Source organism: Polyodon spathula, chromosome 20 (assembly GCF_017654505.1).
Source record: "Polyodon spathula isolate WHYD16114869_AA chromosome 20, ASM1765450v1, whole genome shotgun sequence".
Lineage (NCBI taxonomy): Eukaryota > Metazoa > Chordata > Actinopteri > Acipenseriformes > Polyodontidae > Polyodon > Polyodon spathula.
The window spans coordinates 21,418,118-21,437,991 of NC_054553.1; the positions used below are offsets into that span (position 1 = coordinate 21,418,118).

General features: G+C 38.0%; 1 protein-coding gene across 1 annotated transcript; it reads left to right on the plus strand.

Annotated features, from left to right (window-relative positions):
- The first annotated feature begins 74 nt into the window (after positions 1–74).
- narf (nuclear prelamin A recognition factor) lies at positions 75–14,814 on the plus strand. Its single transcript, XM_041220434.1, has 12 exons — positions 75–409; positions 1,315–1,418; positions 2,867–2,947; positions 3,044–3,187; positions 4,093–4,225; positions 5,088–5,222; positions 5,675–5,793; positions 5,887–6,016; positions 6,341–6,413; positions 10,750–10,887; positions 12,641–12,798; positions 13,410–14,814. Exons 2-12 carry the CDS (start codon positions 1,392–1,394, stop codon positions 13,649–13,651), a joined length of 1,380 nt encoding a protein of 459 aa, XP_041076368.1. The 5' UTR covers positions 75–409; positions 1,315–1,391; the 3' UTR covers positions 13,652–14,814.
- Positions 14,815–19,874: the final 5,060 nt, after the last annotated feature.

Genomic DNA, 19,874 nt, shown 5'->3' on the forward strand with positions numbered 1-19,874 from the left:
CTGCACAGTATATTAGTGGTATACTGTAGTAGCTTGCGAGCAACTGCAGTGAAAAAATAACGTGACTGTTTCTTTAAATGTGAAGCGACGTGCCCAGAGTGAGCTGGTCAATGTCTTTTCGTTCGTGATGATTTCTACTCCCTGTAGGGAACAGAGCAAGGTGCAAAACCGGATTTATATAACAATACCGAAACACAAGACCGCAATAAAAGAAAAACTGAAAAGCAACATTGAAGAAGGTCGTGCGGCAACCCCGCCGCGGTATACAGTGTTTGGATCCAAGGAGGTTTAACCGGAAATATGTTGTGTATACACATGTTATATACACACTCACACGTCGGTCTCAGAATTATAAGATTAAGGCTGATGACACACGGATTGTAGAAAATGTCTTCGCTATAATCAATCGGTAAGTAAATCCATTTTCAGTTGTTGCGTTTTAGTGGATTATGCCAGTTTCGACAAGTCCACTTTTACTCTAATGCGTTTTTAAGTGTCGGTTTTTGTTTTTTTGTGGCTATAATAATGATTGTATGCATGTTTTCTTTTACAAGTATATAATTTTATCAATATATATATATTATCTCGCAAATAGGGTTATTACGCATTTGACCACCAGCGCATTTATATACTTGTTATGTTTAATTGTTTTAAACATGGGTTTAGTGTTTAGTATTTAACGCATGTTCTGAATAGTCTTTTTAAAGAAGTGAAGTATGGTGTTGGAAATGTGGAATCTTGTTTTTTTTCCCCTCAAAAAATATAAAGCTGTTTTTTTTTTTTTGTTTTGTTTTGTTTTTTTTAAACGGCGATCCTATTAAAGTAAAACCTATTCTAGTGGGTTTTGCAGTTTTATGTATAAGTACAACTAGTCTTTTAGTGGGAGAATAGAACATTGAACTATTTAATAGGGGGTATATGTAATGTTTTTGTTTCTTTTTTTTAAGCCATACAGTAATTGTAGTATTTATTTATTTATTTATTTTAAGGGGTATTATCTGTCATTAGGCTACAGTAGAAAAGTGTTTATTAGAATTTGTTTGCCCTTTATTTGGTAATGAAGGCAAAGGAAGGGCTCAGAGGTGAAACGCCTACACAACATCGATTGGCTTGATCTGGCTGTAGTAGACAGGATAATTGGGCGGAGGGGGTGTCAATCACATGTCTGGTTTTGCATTAGGTGTGCATACTTCTACAGTATGAAAGCACGCCGTGTAGTATACAACTAGGCGGATCTCTAGGACTTTCTGTTGTGTGAGTGAGTCGGCGAATTTATCGCCTAAAACAGGACTCTTGTTTTGTATCTCTTACTAGCTGTAACAGTGAGAGAGAGAGAGTGAGGAGAATTCCCCAGATAAGTTGGCTGGGAGAAAGAAGATAAGCGACCCGAAATGAAGTGTGAAAATTGCACCAAAACGGTAATTGTACCTTTTCTTTTTTGTTTTGTTTCCCTGCTGAAAGCTACACAGTTGTGCAATATTCACCGAGTAGCCTCCTCATGCTTGTCAAAACTTTTGAAAGGTAAACAAAGGGAAAGTATACTTGTAAGGAATTTTGATTATGGCAAATAAACAAGTGAAATGGATGAGGTTTTTAAAGGAAACAACATTGGGGTTTACATTGCTGTAATGTGCCAAGGCATACGAGTTTAAGAAGGAAATAGTATGTTGTTATATATATATATATATATTACCTGTGTTTATGTATAAACAAAATAACGCCTGGCAAGCAAACATAAACAAAACAAGTTGACATAAAACCAGCATGTATAAACACGTTAGTTTATTGATGTTTTATAAATTTGTTATATAGTATATGTAATACAAATGTCTGTAATTGCCTAATGTAAACGCATCTTCAAATACGTGATTTTAATGATTTATCCACCTTACAATTGTTCCTCCCAAGTTTGGTCAATGCACTGTGCACCCATCTTTTTCAATGATGACGCACTGCATTTTCAAGAAGCAATACATTCCGTTACCAACAGTAATGCATCTCCATAAGAAATAACATGCACTTCGATTAGTCTTGAGCCAAATGCCCCATGAAACTATACCGAGCATTAAAAGAAACTCATCACTGTTGTAGTACATTTATGAAAAAGTAAGGTACATAAATGATGGACATTGATGAAATGTTTTTGGTTTCATTTTAATCACTCGACTTCATCCTTGACCATGACATCATGTTATCCTTGAGTGACTGTGACTGAAGCATATGCAATTGATCAATTAATTAGTGACACAGTTGATTGGACACTGGATATGGAGTGATTTCAGCTGTTGAATTGCAAGCTTAAATAAAAACAGTAAAGAAAATCACAGAAAAAAAACATATGCCAAGTCTGTCAAGAGCTGTGCCTTTGTGCAATCGGCATGCTGGAGGCTGGACTAAGGCAGCTTGCTGTGACTCGCAGTCTTGGGTGCTCACAGCCAGCAATTTCAAACCTGGCCAGACTGTGTAACCGTATACACTCTGTCAATGAGAGGCCACAAACTGGGAGACCAAGTCACAACACCTACCCAGCATCGACAGATCATTTTGTAGCATCTTCGTGATGTCAAAAGCATAAAAGCAAAGCATAGGTTGTCATATTAGTATATTAGTATTTCTACTGTTAATCAAAATTTGTACACAAAACATTTCAATTAACTTGACTAATCATTCCTATCAAATTTCAAACATTGCTGGAAGGTCCCTCAGCTGGATGATTTTGTAAGGGCTGCTGTAGAAAGTGTACAAGCTTCCGGAGTGTTTCGTCCAGGACAGATCGAAGCTGTCTGAGTGTTTCGCCCAGGACAAATCGTCAGCCTAGCAAAGACTTAAAAAATGGCTTTCTGTTTTTTTTGGTTGTTTTTCATAGGAATGCAGTAAGAAGCAGAAGAATGATGAGAACCAAAGCTCCACCCGGGAATCGGTCGACACGACGGAGGAGAATGGGGAGGTAATGCCAAGGCTTCTGGAGATTCACGCTGCTTTAAATAAAAAAAGGCCCAATTATAAGTAGGGTTTGGTGAAAATGTGGTTTCCCTTTGTTTAGACCAGTGAGTTTCACAAGCTGGCGGGTAAGCGCGTGTACCTGAGTGATTGCCTGGCCTGTGAGAGGTGTGTCTCGGAGGAGGAAAGTCGGAGAATTTCTCAACAAAACCAGAAGGAGCTGTTCAGAATCGTTAACCTCAACAAGGTACCTGTGCATTTTGGTACACAGCTGTACTCTGGAAATACAGTATAGATTATAGGGTATGAGAAATAGTTTGCATGACAATATTGCTCTGGACATACAGCTTGTCTTGAAGCACCCTATCTGACATTTAGTTTACACAATCACATTGTGTATTTTATTTTTCAAGTAACCGTTTTTATGGTCTGTTTTCAAAATGATGCCAAACAGCACAGTAACCACCAGTAGCTAACAAAATAAGTGCAATGTGCAATTTTGAAAGAAACACATGTTTTAGAAAGCATGTATTTTCATTTCAAGAGACATGTGGTATGACACTGTACAAGGTTAAAGAAAGCTTGCTGTTTGCTTGCCTTTCCTTCATCTGTTACTGCTTTTCTTGTTTATTTTGCCCCATCAGTGTCTACTAGCTCATATTACTGGCTGAAAGGATGTCACTCAATGGGGGAAGGAGCTGGTTGGTTATTCACAAGAAACAAGCTGGTGATGGGCATGTTGTGGTTTTTACTTGTATTGGAACGGCTAGTTCAGCCTGCTACCAGGTCGCTCTCTGGTCCTGTCACTACTCTCCCACCAGACCTTTGACCCCTGCTTAATAAACACCCGTTTTAACACATACCGGTACACAACGTGTGTTTAACCTAACACCACAGGGGTGGGTACAATTTCACCCTCCAGGTGAACTGATCCAGAAAGTGGAAGACAACCTCAGAGCTTGGCTTGCAGTCAGAGATTTCTTTAACCTACTGAACTAGAGTTCACGTCTTAAAATTAAATTTTGTTTTGCTGAAAATGTTTTTTCTTTCAAAAATACACATTTCAGACCTATACAATGGATGGTTGTTCAGGGCAGAGAAAATGTAAAAGCCAATCTGGGAATTTAAAATGTATTTCTTTCTGTCTCTTAGAAATGCGATACCTCAAAACACAAAGTGCTGGTCGCCTCCCTTTGCCCACAGTCACTGCCTTACTTTGCTGTGAAGTTAAAACTCAGCATTCCTGAGGCCACCAAGAAACTCTGCAGCTTCCTGAAAAGCCTGGGTGAGTTAAATCTAGAGTGATACATTCTAGGGTTAGATTTGAAGGGATTGTATCTGCTAGCCTCATGGACAAGTGCAAGGCAGGTCACTGGTTGTCTGCAAAGAAAACGGATTGTCCACAAAATAAAATATCTGTACATCACATTATACTTATAAACAGGATTAATAGCATGCAAATGTATGGTATTATGCTACAGTATATATAGAGCATAAAGTTTGTTTGTGAATTTCCATCCGCATTTGTAATGGCTTATTATGGGTTAGTCCTCTATCGGTCTAACTTGTTCAGGTCAGCCAAACCAATTTTCAGGATTAGCGTAGTACAGAGCTGCAGGATTTGCTAGACCGCATTTTAGTCCTCTTGATACGGGCATAAGTCACTGGTACGCTGCAGTCGACCCCAGAGGTATGTTGTTGTGTACATTGCAGATGTTTGCTGATTCCCAGCATCTCTCTGATATTTAGCTACTGTACCACTGCATAGATGCCAGCACACCGCTTTCTTACAGAATATTTATAACTTCCATTTTACAAGACATGCTTTTTTTTTTTTTTTTTTAAATCTATTTATGAAGCACTTGTCCTACGGACTGCTGAGTACATCGGAAACACTTGTCCGCTTGCCTGGAAAATGCAGACGGACAAGCCTTAAAACCAAACCCTGTATTATAAAATATTAATCATTGTTGCTTTACGATCTTTTTTTTTTCTTGGAATTTTCAAGTCTTTTTAACCTCTGGTTGTTGATTCTGATACTTGTTATGCATGCAGTTGACAGGCTTTTAGCACTACCAAAAACAATGACCCTCCCCTCCTGTGTTCAGGGTCTTCTGCCCCCTAACTGTGCCCGTCTCCCCCTCCAGGGTTCCATCATGTGTTTGATGCCACCCTGGCAGCTGACTTCAGCGTCCTGGAGAGCCAGAAAGAGTTTGTGGAACGTTACCGACGTAGGAATCAAGACCTGCAGGCTCTGCCAATGTTCACCTCTGCCTGTCCTGGTAACCACACTGTTTCCTCCCTTTTAAAAATCACACTGTGTGATCACTTGTATTATAGAGATAGGAGCTCTGTATAGAGATAACACCACAATGCAGTGCAACCCTCGCACTGGGTCAGAGACACTAACCCTCCGAGCAAAAATAAGTAAGGGAGGAAAACTGGCTGGGGGTAGACCTTGTACTTCAGCTAACCCTTACAGGCCAGACTCCCCAGGCCTGACCTCCAGGGTTCAGTAGCTTGTAACATCTGTTTAAGTTGGTGGGTTAAAAAAAATGAATTGGCTTGACTGTGCTGTAGCTCGGCCCAATCAACTTGGAGAAATGTCTCGATCAGAAAGCTGGCCCCTTCAATTATATCAACATGCAAGCTGTGTTGTATATTTAAAATACACTTCTAGCCTCTAGTACATGCAGAGTTTGGTAGTGGATTCTGTATGCTGGTTTCCTGACAGGTTGGATTCGCTATGCAGAGCGAGTGCTAGGCAGCCAGGTGACCCCTCACATTTGCACAGCCAAGTCCCCTCAGCAGATCATGGGATCCCTGGTCAAGGACTACTTTGGCAAACAGCAGGTAGAGACTGTCTATCAAGTTATAATGCTTCTACAGATTCAAATGGATTATTGTTACTGAGTGTCACAATTTAGCTTTACTGCTGTGTTTCAGGGGCTGGCCCCAGACAAGCTGTACCATGTGGTGGTGGCTCCCTGCTTTGATAAGAAGCTGGAGGCCCTGCGAGAGGAGTTCTACAACAGTCTGCAGGACACTCAGGATGTGGACTGTGTTCTCACCTCGGGTGAGCGAGCATCAGCCAGCCCTTCCACAATACACGTGCCAGGACTCGAACTACCATCTTTCAAACTGCAGCTTGCTGCAAATGGTTGCGTTTTTGCAGTGATGAGTGCATTTGCACCATTATGTTACTAAATGTTACTAAATCTTTTCTTTTTGTACTTCAGTTTTGGCCGCCCCAGTTCAGGTAGAATCAGCTTTTCATACAGTGCAAAAGCTGGGTTCTGCAAGTTTGTCTATCAGGGTGATGGTGAAAGTCCAATGTGCTCTTTCTGTTCTACTCTGTTACCTAACTCTGTTGTTTCTATGACTGGCTGCTGTGTTTCAGGGGAAATCATTCACTTGATGGAACAGAGCAATGTGTCTGTGGAGGGCTTGGAGTCCACTCCTTTAGATCACATGTAAGTTGAGCTACTTTGCAGGAGAGCTACGAGGCTTTATTCTGTACATTTATTATATGAATACAGCATAGTTCTGTTTAACAGTTAGAGGATGTTGTGAAAAGCACGAGACCACAGACTGCTTGCATTAACTTTGAAACCAGAATGCAGGAATAAGATAATCAGATCTGCCAACCTTAAACACTAACTTTAGAGCTTAATCTCATTAAATGTATGAGTTATGTTGGCTAAATGCTAGTCAAACAAGTACAATAGGTTTTAATGAGAATGTATCTTCACAGGTAAAGTGGTATCAAATATCCAATTATCCACGTAGAACAACTGGGTGGGATATTTTTTTTTTTTTAAGTGTATTTAAGCACCCAGTTTATTTTTCAGACCGATTTGCTTGTTAAAGTTGTTTGCAAGTACCCCCTTTTATTCAGATGCCATTCAATTTGCCGAGTTGCTGTGGTACAACTTACATGGCTGTGCAATGTACTATATACAGGTATACACAATGTTGTTAATATCTCAAATTGATTGAAGTTTCTTGAAATTTGCCATAAGAATTGAGTACGGTATATGTTTGATTTTTAGTCAAATTATTTATATGTTATACTCAGTCAGGATTCGATGAGTCGCAACAAATAATCATTGAGCATTTCCAAATGATCAGAGAATGAAATTAAAGGTTTGTTTTTGAGCAAAGAACGAAACAGAAAAGAGACAGCTTCTTCGATCTTTGAATAAAGCAGTGTAATCAAATTGCGAAATGTGCTTTTGATCAAATGAATGGTTCCCGAACAGACTGTGAAGATGCTGCTCAATCTGCGAATAGCAATTCATTGCAGGGTGTTTAAAAATGGTGAAATGCAAACATAGTTCAATACATTTGTTATTAAACATACAATCAGTAAATTAAATTATTTATATATTTATTATTTATGTAGGAAGTTAACCCATTGAGACCGTGGCCTCATTTGCAAGGGGGTCGTGTTGAGCACTTTAGGAGGATAGTGACCCCAAACATTAAACTTCAAGCAAGTTTGAAATAATGTTTGTAATGTTCTTGCCACCTTTAGAAAATACAGTTTCAGAGGAAAAAACTAACAATAAAAATTGGTAGTTTTATTCATATTATAAGACTACTATATACACAGTATTTAAACTGCAAGGTCAAATGTCAATCTATGTTTGTCTAATCACTGTTTTCTTAAGTGAAAGAAAAGTATGCTTCTTAAACATTTTAATATTCTCAAATCATACCAAGGGGTGAATTACCACTTTTAGAAAAAAACTGTTTTGCAGACCCCAGCCAGCACCGTGGAATAAAGACAGAGACTGCTTTTTGACAACCAAGAAAACCTTAATGTTTTTATTTTAGTCTATGACAACTTTGGTAAATGACCATTTTCAACGTCAGGCCAGTAGCAGGAACAAAAACTAACACAGACCCTGTGGCACCATTTATTTTCAAACTGAGATAAAATAAGATTGAAACAAACACATTGCTCACAGAGCAAACATAAAAGTTTAAACACAAACAAATTACGAACACAAAAACTAAACACACAGGTCAGGCTGGGCAGATCGCTTTCACTGATTTTATATATATACACACACAGTACCAGTCAAAAGTTTGAGTACACTTGCTTGAAACCAGGTTTTTCATGATTATCTGTGCTTTTAACTTATAAACTTGTCTATAAACCCTTAATATTTCATTATATGATACATGTACTTGTATAAGCTAATAATCATAAGTGAATTGCATTAAAAAATTTGACTTTTAAATGAAAATGTAAATCTTGTCAATTTCAATGAAATGGTCACCCAAAGCAAGGGAATTTCAGTCTAAAGCTCAAGTCAGTTAAAAGTCTGAAATGTGTATAACATGGTGTTAGAACACTGGCCTAAGTATATAAGTGTGTTTGTTAGATGTTCTCTGAGTTAACTAGCATGTTACCTAATTAATCTTTTGTCACCGATTATTGTTAACAGGTGAGGGTCCATGATTACTATAACTATAGGTAGCATAGGCACACATTTGTCATTCCTGAATGTAAGGGAGCAGAAAATGGCAAAATACCCTCAGTTGAGCAAAGAAAAAAAGACATTCTGTAATTACGTTAAGAAATGAAGGTCAATCTCTAAGACAAATCGCAAGAACTTTGCAAGTGTCTGTAACTGCTGTGGCCAAGACCATCAAACAATTTGAAGAAAGTGGCACTCATGAGGACCGAACAAGGAGAGGCAGGCAAAGGGTTACCTCAGAATCAGTGAACAATTTAATTTGAGTCACAAGTCTGCGAAACCGGCGATTAACTGCCCCTGAAATACAAACTCAGCTAAATGCTACTAGAAGTACAGATGTTTCAACATGAACTGTTCAGAGGAGATTGCATGAAGCTGGCCTAACTGGAAGAATTGCTGCAAAGAAACCATCGTTAAGAGTGCAGAATAAGAGGAAGAGATTTGCCTGGGCCAAAAAACACAGAAACTGGATGTTTGAGGAGTGGAAGTCGGTCTTATGGACTGATGAGTTAAAATTTGAAATATTTGGGTCCAACCGCCAAGTATTTGTAAGATGCTAGAGGGTGAGCGCATGACAGTGGAAACCACACATGCAGAACTCAAGCATGGAGGAGGCAGTATCGTGGTCTGGGGTTGCTTTGCTGGTGACAGAGTTGGTGATCTTTACCAAGTCCATGGCAAACTCAACCAGCATGGCTATCGTAGCATACTTCAGAGGCATGCAATTTCATCAGGATTACAGCTAGCAGTCCTTCATTCTTCAGCAATATAATGACCCGAAACACACCTCACAGTTGTGCAAGAACTATCTGGCGAAGAAGGAAAGTGAAGGACAACTCAATCTAACATTGCTTTGATACCCCTTATGTTTTGTTTTGTATATTGTAACATGTGTTTTCATTTTCAAGTATTTACAGAAATGTGTACGACATAAAACATTGTCAATTATGAAAAAACCTAGTTTCCAGCAAGTGTACTCAAACTTTTGACTGGTGCTGTATAGATTATATAATTAGTTTAGTTTTTAAACTGCTCTTGCTCTGTTCTGTCCTCTGAACACTCACCTCTTGCAGCCAAAGCTGCAGGTATTTTATATCATGGCTGAGGGGTTAAGTGGCTTTTAATTCTCTCATTACCCATTGGCCATACTCTGCACAGGCAGTTTTATTATGTGTGACTGCCAGCTAATTCAATAATAACTAGCTGACAGTCACACATTCACACAAGGTATTTTAATGTAGATGGGGCTTCCCATCCACACTGCCAAACAAAACCTATGGCTTCTCGCCGTCATATATTTACAATAAATAAATGATCAAGCACAATATAATGAAACAAATACAAAATAATAAACCGCACAGGGGCGGAGGGATACCCCATTCTAAAAATAAACAAAAACAAAATCAAAACAAAAGAATAGCGTGGCGGACAGCAACTCGCTTGTCCTCCACGTAAAAAAAAAAAAACATTTTACACCCTTTTCATGTACAAGGCTCCTGGCCCTGTTACAAAGCTCCGCTGGGCTACTGAGCCTCATTTAAACTGTTTAGATAAGTCAGGTAAAATGTATAGTTCAAATTTGATGCATAAAAAGGAACCATAATGAGAGCTCTTAAAAAAAGAATCACAATTTTAATTGCACTAAATGCCGTTCTGAACACAGAAGGACTTCTTTTTTTTGACAAAATTTGTTGCACTAGCAAGAAATGAAGCGTTGCATAACCACAGAATCGGCTGCAGCTGCTCTGCTTCTATCGACATCTTGTTTTTCATTGCACATGAAAAGGTCTGCACATGTTTCGCTGGGCGCCACCATTTTTAAACTGGCTGCAGTGAATATTCGCAGATTGAGCAGCATCTTCACAATCTGGGAACTGTTAATTTGCCCAAAGCACATTTCGCAGTTTGATTATATTTTCTGTTTTGTTCTTTGCTTGTTTGGTGTTTTCCATTTTGCAATCTGAGCAAAATAATTTGCTCAAAGACCAAAATAACCTTTCATTTTGTTCTTTGGTAATTTCGTGAGATGGTTATTTTTGTCAGTGTTTGACCGAATCCTGACAGTACATACACAGGATTCATAATTTGTGCAGTAGAGGCTATGAGTACTCTGTGGAACTGTAACTGAACAACCCTCTGGTGGCTAAACATTGTCACCGAGTTTTTGTGAAACAGGTTTTCAAGGCATGTCATCTGCCATGTACCCTCCAGTTTTTGCAGTGCTGTGATAGTGTTGTGGGAATTATGAATCAACCTTTTTTATATTCATGTCTCTCAGTGCCCTACAACTCACCCACCTTGCTTTTCCTCTCGTTTGCAGGTTTGGGGACACAGAGGGGGCTGATCTTGCCCGGCATGATGGGAGCGGGGCAGAGGGTTTCCTGGAACATATTTTCAAGTTCTCTGCAAAGGAGTTGTTTGGAGTGGAGGTGGAGGAAATAGTTTATCAATCACTAAAGTGAGTCTACCTGTCTGAGCTCTCAAAAGCTCAGCAAGGCCTGGTCATTTTGTGAATGGGTGACTTCCATGAACTAGGTGCTGCAGTGTAGGAAGTGGGGTGGTTGGTAAGGCTTCCACATGCAATGATACTGGCAAATTCACAATGAAGCACGGTGTAGGGACCAGCCGGGAGCATTGGATACGTTGTACGTTTAGAATAAATCAAAAAAGCACTAGTAAGACTTCCTCAGTAAACTACATTAGGGCAGTGATCCCCATTTCACAAGAATGTATAAATGTACAAAAATAAATTCATGTAAAAGAAAAGCTAATGAAGGAATTCTAGTGGCGCATGTGTCTGGTGTTTAAAAGTTGGTGAAGTGAAACACTGGTATGTTTAAATTTGGCATGTCTAGTAGGTGGTTTTGTGTTTTTCTTTCTTTTTTTTTTCTTTTTTTTGAGCCAGTTCAAGTTAAATGCAGGTTAACTACCGTAAAAATCGTTGTATGGGTCACACTGGTGTAAGTTGCTCCCCCCTTTTTGAGACTTACATTTTAAGAAAAAAAACTTTTTTGGGTTTAAAAAACAAGTATCAGGACAATGTCAAATCAGAATATAGATAATACTGCTACTTTAAATTCCAGTAGTAACAGTGTAAACCAGTAATACTTGAATGGATTTAAAAAGTAATAATTAACACTGCACCAGTAATTAAAATCAAGTTATACATCCTACATCACATCTGTATTAACCTATTTTGTTTTGGCTTATCAAGTACCCAAACACTTCAAGAACATATCTTTGCGTTATTTAACTTTTGCTTTTACAAATTAGTTGTATTTTAAAGAAGTATTAAATAGTGCTGCTTGCATCAATTAAAAAAAGCAAAAACCAAAACAAACGAAATAGTGCACCATCTAATAATCAGTTAATACTCAATTCAAATAATGTTTTCTACATCAGGTCGTAAACACTTTCCTTCTCTGTCAGCTCTCTTCTCTTTCACTGTATTTTTAATTGGTCTTTGTTTCGTCTCCAGTCACGTCTTGTTTCATTAATTCCAAACTCTTTTCAAACATTGCTATTGTCATGCTTTTCGGCAAAGCCAACAACAAAGAATTTCAAACCTGACTATCCTACTTTATCCTGTCTCAAACACACCTGCATTATAATATTTAGTTGCAGTGCAGTTGCATCGAACAAAGAACTTAAATTTACTCTGCTTTCTGACCAATAGTTGTTTGCTGCAGATCCTAGGAGCGGGTTCAGTGTGAGTGTTGACAAAGCAATGGCTCAGAGGGTGGGAATAAGGACATTCATAGAGATGGACAGCTGTTGTGTTAACAGTGAAGCAGTGTAGCTGTGATGTGTTCATATTCCGAAGATTAATAACTTTAACCAGTTGTTTTGTGTTTCTACCTAGCAGCATGACCTGACTGCCGTAGATCCTGAAAAAAAAGAATCTGTTTTGCGACAGTTAAGTTTGTGTGAGCCATAACTGTGGCTGTAGTAGTGCCATTGGTATATTGTTGTTTGTGGCACTGGTACAATAGTTTAATAGACACATCGCCGCATACGACGCATGGTTGTATTAGTCGCTCCCCCATTTTTTAAGACATCCAAAACATGCCTAGAAAATCAACTTGTACAGCATTTCTTAGTATTTATTTAAAAAATAGGGGATTCATTTGATCAAAATAAACCCAAAACTTTTTTTAAAAGCACTGATCATTTCATCTTATCGCCCCCCCCACCCCATTTGTCACTCTCAGAAACCGTGATTTCCAGGAGGTGACCCTGCAGAGGGATGGCGAGCCGCTCTTGCAGTTCGCTGCAGTCTACGGCTTCCGAAACATCCAGAACATGATCCAGAAACTGAAGAAGGGTCGCTTCCCTTACCAGCTGGTGGAGGTGCTGTCCTGCCCTGGAGGTGACTGAATACACAGCCAGCGAGAACTCTGCATAGAAGCAGAGTGTAAACCAGACGTGAACTGTTCTAATATACTGTGTGTCAGTTTTTATTTTTCTAAATCGATTATGCAAAATGATGCCTCCAAGTTTGTTTTTCCCAATAATGTACAGCACTTTATTAAAGGTAATTTAGCAGAGGTTTGGTACTCTTGGGACTGCAGATGGTGGTCGTAATGAATACAGGAGTGTCCTTAATAGTGTAGGTGATTTCACATTGCTTTACCATTAGTAACTGCTGTGAGTACTGGCATGGGGTGCATATATACTATTGTAAATTCCAATACATTTATTGTCAATTGTTATTTATTATACATTATGTAAGCTGAAACATGGTCTTTCCAAGAAATAAAATCAGTATTGAGTGAAAACTGCAAAAAACCAACTTGATTTAGTGATGTACTAAATCATTTTTGGAATTATATATAACTCCAAAAATGATTTAGTGCATCTGTTCTTGGTGCAAAACTTTGTGTCAAAGTGTTTTTAATGGAGTTAGTACATGAGGGAAGTTGAACTCATTCACACTGCTATTCTGCAGTGCCATGTCTAAAGTCAGTCTCTCTCTCTCAGGCTGTCTGAATGGGAAGGGACAGGCGCAGACAGAGAGTGGGATAGCTGACAGGGCCCTGCTGCAGCAGATGGGGGAGGTGTACACCAGCCTGCCTGTGCGACTGCCTGAGACCAGCGCCCAGGTGCACAGACTCTACATGGACTGGCTGCAGGGTGCCGAGTCCCAGAAGACACAGGAGGCCCTGCACACTCAGTACAGGCCAGAGAACCAGGCCAGCAGCACTGTAGACTTCAAGTGGTAGTGTGGATGACCTTCTACAACATCAAAGACTTCCTTAAACCAGAGCTGGGCCAGGTTTTCTAAAACCCTTGTTGTCTCTTCTCACCTGCAACATTATCATTACCATCTTGTGCTGATGGTCTTTTAAGTTATTGGAATGTTTTTTTTAGGGTTTGCTGTTTTTATTTTCAAATATGAAGCTACAGCTACCTTTCCTGTGCTGAAGGTCACATGGTCTGGTTTTGCATACAGCTTGCAACACAGAGAAAGGGTAGCAGAAATGAACAGCTTTTATTCTGCATTAAATTAAGTCGAACAGACAGCCAAGAAACCTTTGGCACAAGAAATGTGGACCACTGGAGATAAAATAAATGATTTTAAAGTCTTGGGTATGACTCCTGCCATTGCACTGTACAGGGTAAGGCCACCATCATTCTAATTGTTCTTGAGAGATACGTGCCTGCTCCTCGTTCTTTCCTGAAGGCAAATTTAGATTGAATGTGTTAAACTTACTCCACAGACCAGAGTAACGAAACTCAGACCTTAAGAGCATGGGTAGGAACGGGACATAGGCTGAGATCCACTTGAGTTATAGTGCCACTATCCTTACCAAGTGTCAAATACAACTGATAAAGAAACACTGACTAATAGAATACAACACACCCCTTTGTTTGTCACCCAATACAAATTCCATTGCTTTATAGAATGAACATAAACAACTTATTTACTACTTTTACATGCACAAAGAATCTATCCTTTTGTAATTAATTTATCTGAATCTGAAAAACAAATGTACAGAGTTTATGTGAAGGGGGGACAGGTTTAGAAGTTGATTACCTTGAATCAGATTAGATGCAGATAAACAAGATTATTGTGATCTGATCACTGTTGGCTTTTGTACATTTCTTAGAAGTACAGTCACACCCCCTATGTTAACATCAAAGAGATTTCCCTCATTTATCTAAATGCAGCCCCTTGGTAAACAAAGCCAAACAATGATAGTACTGTATCAGCTTTAACAAAATGATACCAGCCACTAGAAACTTTATTCACAGAAGTACATCTCATCTGCATAATCTGATTAGCTGCTGTGCCTGAAAAGAACTGACTGTGTCATTACTCTCTTATATTTTGTGTACATTGTTCTTGCAGGAAGTCAAACATACCCAATGATAAAAAATCAACCAGAGAATGGTAATTGACTTATCACTGCACTGAATCAACCACCCTTTGATGTGGTCTACTCAGTTGATTAAAAAAAACAGAATTACGTTTATGTTTGGGGGCATCGACATCGCAATTAGGAGGCAGTTATAGCCAGATTGGGACTTATTAGCTAAAGCCAGAGGGTCACTTTGCATTGTTGCTTTGGAAAAACATTCCTAAGGAATTTAAGGTTTTCTGTCCATTTGGAGTAAATAGGATAACACTTCTACAGCCCTCGCCAGAAGTTTAGCATCACCTAGAATTTTAGGATTGAGACAATTTTATATATATATATATATATATATATATATATATATATATATATATATATATAAAATTAGTACCAGTCAAAAGTTTGAGTACACTTGCTTGAAACCAGGTTTTTCATGATTATTTATGCTTTTAACTGTATAAACTTGTCTATAAACACTTAATATTTCATTATGTGATATGTGTACTTATATAAGCTGATAATCATAAGTGAATTGCATTCAAAAAATTAATTTTTAAATAAAAATGTAAATCTTGTCAATTTCAATGAAATGGTCACCCAAAGCAAGGGAATTTCAGTCTGAAGCCCAAGTCAGTTAAAAGTCTGAAATGTGTATAACAGTGTTAGAACACTGGCCTAAGTAGAAGAGTCTTTGTTAGATGTTCTCTGAGTTAACTAGCATGTTACCAAATTAACCTTTTGTCACCAATTATTAACAGGTGAGGGTCCATGATTACTATAACTATAGGTAGCATAGGCACACATTTGTCATTCCTGAATGTAAGGGAGCAGAAAATGGCAAAATACCCTCAGTTAACAAAGAAAAAAAGACATTCTGTAATTACGTTAAGAAATGAAGGTCAATCTCTAAGACAAATCGCAAGAACTTTGCAAGTGTCTGTAACTGCTGTGGCCAAGACCATCAAACAATTTGAAGAAAGTGGCACTCATGAGGACCGAACAAGGAGAGGCAGGCAAAGGGTTACCTCAGAATCAGTGAACAAGTTAATTTGAGTCACAAGTCTGCGAAACCGGCGATTAACTGCCCCTGAAATACAAACTCGGCTAAATGCTACTAGAAGTACAGATGTTTCAACATGAACTGTTCAGAGGAGATTGCATGAAGCTGGCCTAACTGGAAGAATTGCTGCAAAGAAACCATCGTTAAGAGTGCAGAATAAGAGGAAGAGATTTGCCTGGGCCAAAAAACACGGAAACTGGACGTTTGAGGAGTGGAAGTCGGTCTTATGGACCGATGAGTAAAAATTTGAAATATTTGGGTCCAACCACCGAGTATTCGTAAGATGCAGAGAGGGTGAGCGCATGAGTTCTGCATGTGTAGTTCCCACTGTCAAGCATGGAGGAGGCAGTGTCATGGTCTGGGGTTCCATGGCAAACTCTATCAAAGTTTTTATGTACATATAACACCGTGTAACAAATTTTTAATTTTTTTTTGTTCCTGGGTAGTAAGTGTTATTTCCTAATTGCTTATGCCTCAAAAGTATAGAAAATGGCTATTACTCCCCACAAACTTTGCTTTTGTGACCAGGACAGTGATATTTCAAAATATCACTATTTCCAATGGGAAAACGGGCAAATGTGTGTCTCTTCGTTCACAAAGTCAGAAAAAAACAACATATGATTCCAAATTAACATGTATTTATACTAAAGTAATACAAAAATGACTACAAAAGATTTAGAAGTGAGTAGTTTTTCGAGATTTACGATTATACTGTATTTACAAAGATTTAGAAGTGAGTTTTTCAAGATTTACGATTATACTGTATTTACAAAGATTTACAGTATAATCGTAAATCTTGAAAAACTACTCACTTCTAAATCTTTTGTAGTCATTTCTGTATTACTTTAGTATAAATACATGTTAATTTGGATTCATATGTTGTTTTTTTCTGACTTTATGTGAACGAAAAGACACACATTTGCCCGTTTTCCCATTGGAAATAGTGATATTTTGAAATATCACTGTCCTGGTCACAAAAGCAAAGTTTGTGGGGAATAACAGCCATTTTCTATACTTTTGAGGCATAAGCAATTAGGAAATAACACTTACTACCCAGGAACAAAAATTGTGTTACATCGTGTAATCAAAGAAACTGCAAAAGGCTAGTGTTTCATGTTAGATTATGAAATGTCACGTTTTTCAGTTTTTAGTGAAGTATATGGAAAACTCCAAAGCAGCATGTAATTTAATATGTTAACGTAACATTATTCAGCTATGACAATGAAGCAAACTTAGTTGATTCTATAGGGTGTTGCAAAACTTTTGGCCATAGCTGTATTGGTATAAGATTCACAACAGCACCCTGTAAAGTCCACGGTTGTGCTATACCTAGAATCGACTGGACTGCTCATTCCAGTCTGTTCATGCATGTACTGAATGGTTTGAACTGTGAATGGTTTCAGTACAGGCTGATTTTACTGTCTTGTCACAATCAACTAATTTTTTAATGTATTTTTTTAGGTTTAAAATGTAGTTTCCAATGACATTTTCTTTCTGTACCCAAGTTCAAGCTCCCCTTTGGTTCGAGTTGCTTGGACATATTACAGGTATCTTGTGGTTAGGCCAGCCACAGTGTCTTTAGAGAATGAAGTGCCAGTGCCATAATGTGCTCAGCTACTTCAGATCAAGTTTGTGTTAGAATTGCTGGCACTCATTTAAAAAGCACTTTACCTGATCTAGCCTATGTCTGGCAGCCAATTAAAACTGAAGTTCTTGAGCTCCGTAAAAACCCTATTCAAAGTATTTGAGTGATTGCAATAAGACACCCTTTGAATACATTGTAGTAATAGAAAATGCTATTCGGTGCTAGATACTCAAACTCTAGGCAGGTATTGCAGGACCTGCTTTCCAAATAACGACATCTTTCCCTACTGTGGAAACCCTATACTTGAAACGCATCACGTCTGCCAACAAGAACAGAAAAGAAAATGTGAAATAAAGTTAAAAATCACCTTCACATGTTGCCTATACTGATGGACCTTTAATAAACTGAATAAAAACAATGGATTTATGTCTGGTTGTGTTGCACAGGAAACTAGTTTTTAGGTTCATATTAAAACTTCACATACAGTGCGACCTTATCAACAAACTGGAAATAATAAACTTGAATTGGAATGCAACAATTCCATCCTATACATTGAGACGTGTGTAAAGTGTCTAAGGGACACACAACGATGTGACTTGGTAAAAATAATCCAGTCAATTATTTGACAACCTGATACACCACCGAGTTGATTATTCTGATTAAATATTTCTAATTCAACTGATGCTCATTGAAAATGCCATTCCCTTTATGGTGACTAAATACCATATATATATATATATATATATATAATTAGCTGACGCAGAGTTAAATTTACTATATATATATATATATATATATATATATATATATAATACTGATTGCTACTAGAGTTAGCATAGAATAGTTGACTAGAAAAGTGACAGTTGACATGAAAATTGGTAGTCTACTAATCGCACACTTCAATTTCATAGCTGAAGCAGTAACCTCATAACGTTTTTGTGTGTTTGAAGTATATATGCATAGTGAACTAGCAATCCCAATATTTTAATTGTATTCAGCAGTTAGAATTGAAACGTTAAGTAAATGTGTTAAGTGTGCGGTTGCAATCGATTACATATAAATTACACTATAGAACATTAAGTTTTAAAATACAGTTTACAAGCAGCAAATGTTACAAACCTGTACATAAACAATTAACATTAAATCCAAGCTACCTGCTTTTCTCTAAACACTTAAAAAACAAGAAATACATTTTGTTTCAAAAACTTTCATAGTATTAAATTAATTATTTGTGTAGGAGTATAACATTTAAATTTATCTCCTTTTCTCCTACTGCTATCTCAGTTTGCTGCCCTCGTTCAAACTGTCGATTGGAGTGGGCGGATGTGTATGACATCACAGAGGGATGTGTTCTTGGTTATTGATCTTTGCCATGTGATTGAGGTGTAACACCACTAATCATGACGTATTTGAAAGCTGTATTTTCTCTTATGATTTTAAATTAATTGCATGTGTGGCCTATTAAAGTCATCGATAAAAATAGACGATCACTAGATTGGCTATTTTGGCAATTTTCTGAGATTTTTACAGTGGTTTGATTTCAAATTCACAACAAATCAAACCAGGAGCAATAGGGGTGTTCCAATACATTTGCACACTACTGCAGCGATTCAATAAATGCTGTTGGTGCAAATTAATATAAAAAGACACTTTTGCTACATTACATGTCAATGACAGGCAACTAGACCAAGAGAGCAGCTCCAGAACTCTTCGGTGAGAAAGTTCAGTGTTGTAGAGGAGGATATTGTGCAAAAAAATTCATCACATCAGGATTCAACTGTGCAGAGTTCCTGTAGCTGCAGGCCAGCGTGTTTCTAATCCCAGCCAGGGATCAAATCCCCTGTGAAGAAGATACGGTGCAGGCAGTCATATGCAGATTCTGTGTGTCCGTACGTCCATCCACCTGTATGTCATCTTTACACATATTTGAAATCACTTTTCCAATTTTAGTGAAATTCACCAGTAACACGTTACTGAGAATAATGGATTCTGGAAATATCTGTCCATGTCATACTTAGATTTTTGCATTCACATTGACTTGACCCTTTTCCCTATGAAAAAATAAAAACATTCCCAATGCAGTTGGGCAATGTCCCTCCTTCCTGACTTATCTTGTTCTGCATACTTTAAACCCACCCCAACTGCTGAGTGGCAGTACATTCCTTCATTTCTATTGTAGGATTGTAACATGTTTGCTAGATTTAAAAACGAGATGTTCTTGCTCTCGAGCTTTAAAGCTGTATTACAGGGAGGATTTACATGCTTGTGGAATTTAAAACAAAATTGCAAATTGTCCGATTGTACATTTTTGCCTACACATTTGAATATGCTTATGGACGGACACTGGTTTCATAAGGAAGTATTCCTCTGAAGTGTGCTCACACGACAACTCAATGATATTGTGACAGACACTGTCTTTTTTTTTTTTGCTTGCATTGGCT

Bases quoted from the DNA above. Each gene is read 5' to 3' on its own strand.
- narf (XM_041220434.1), top strand. From the start codon at position 1,392: ATGAAGTGTGAAAATTGCACCAAAACG. The intron at 4,226-5,087 runs GTGAGTTAAATC...CTCCCCCTCCAG, and splicing joins CAGCTTCCTGAAAAGCCTGG to GGTTCCATCATGTGTTTGAT. The intron at 6,017-6,340 runs GTGAGCGAGCAT...GCTGTGTTTCAG, and splicing joins GGACTGTGTTCTCACCTCGG to GGGAAATCATTCACTTGATG.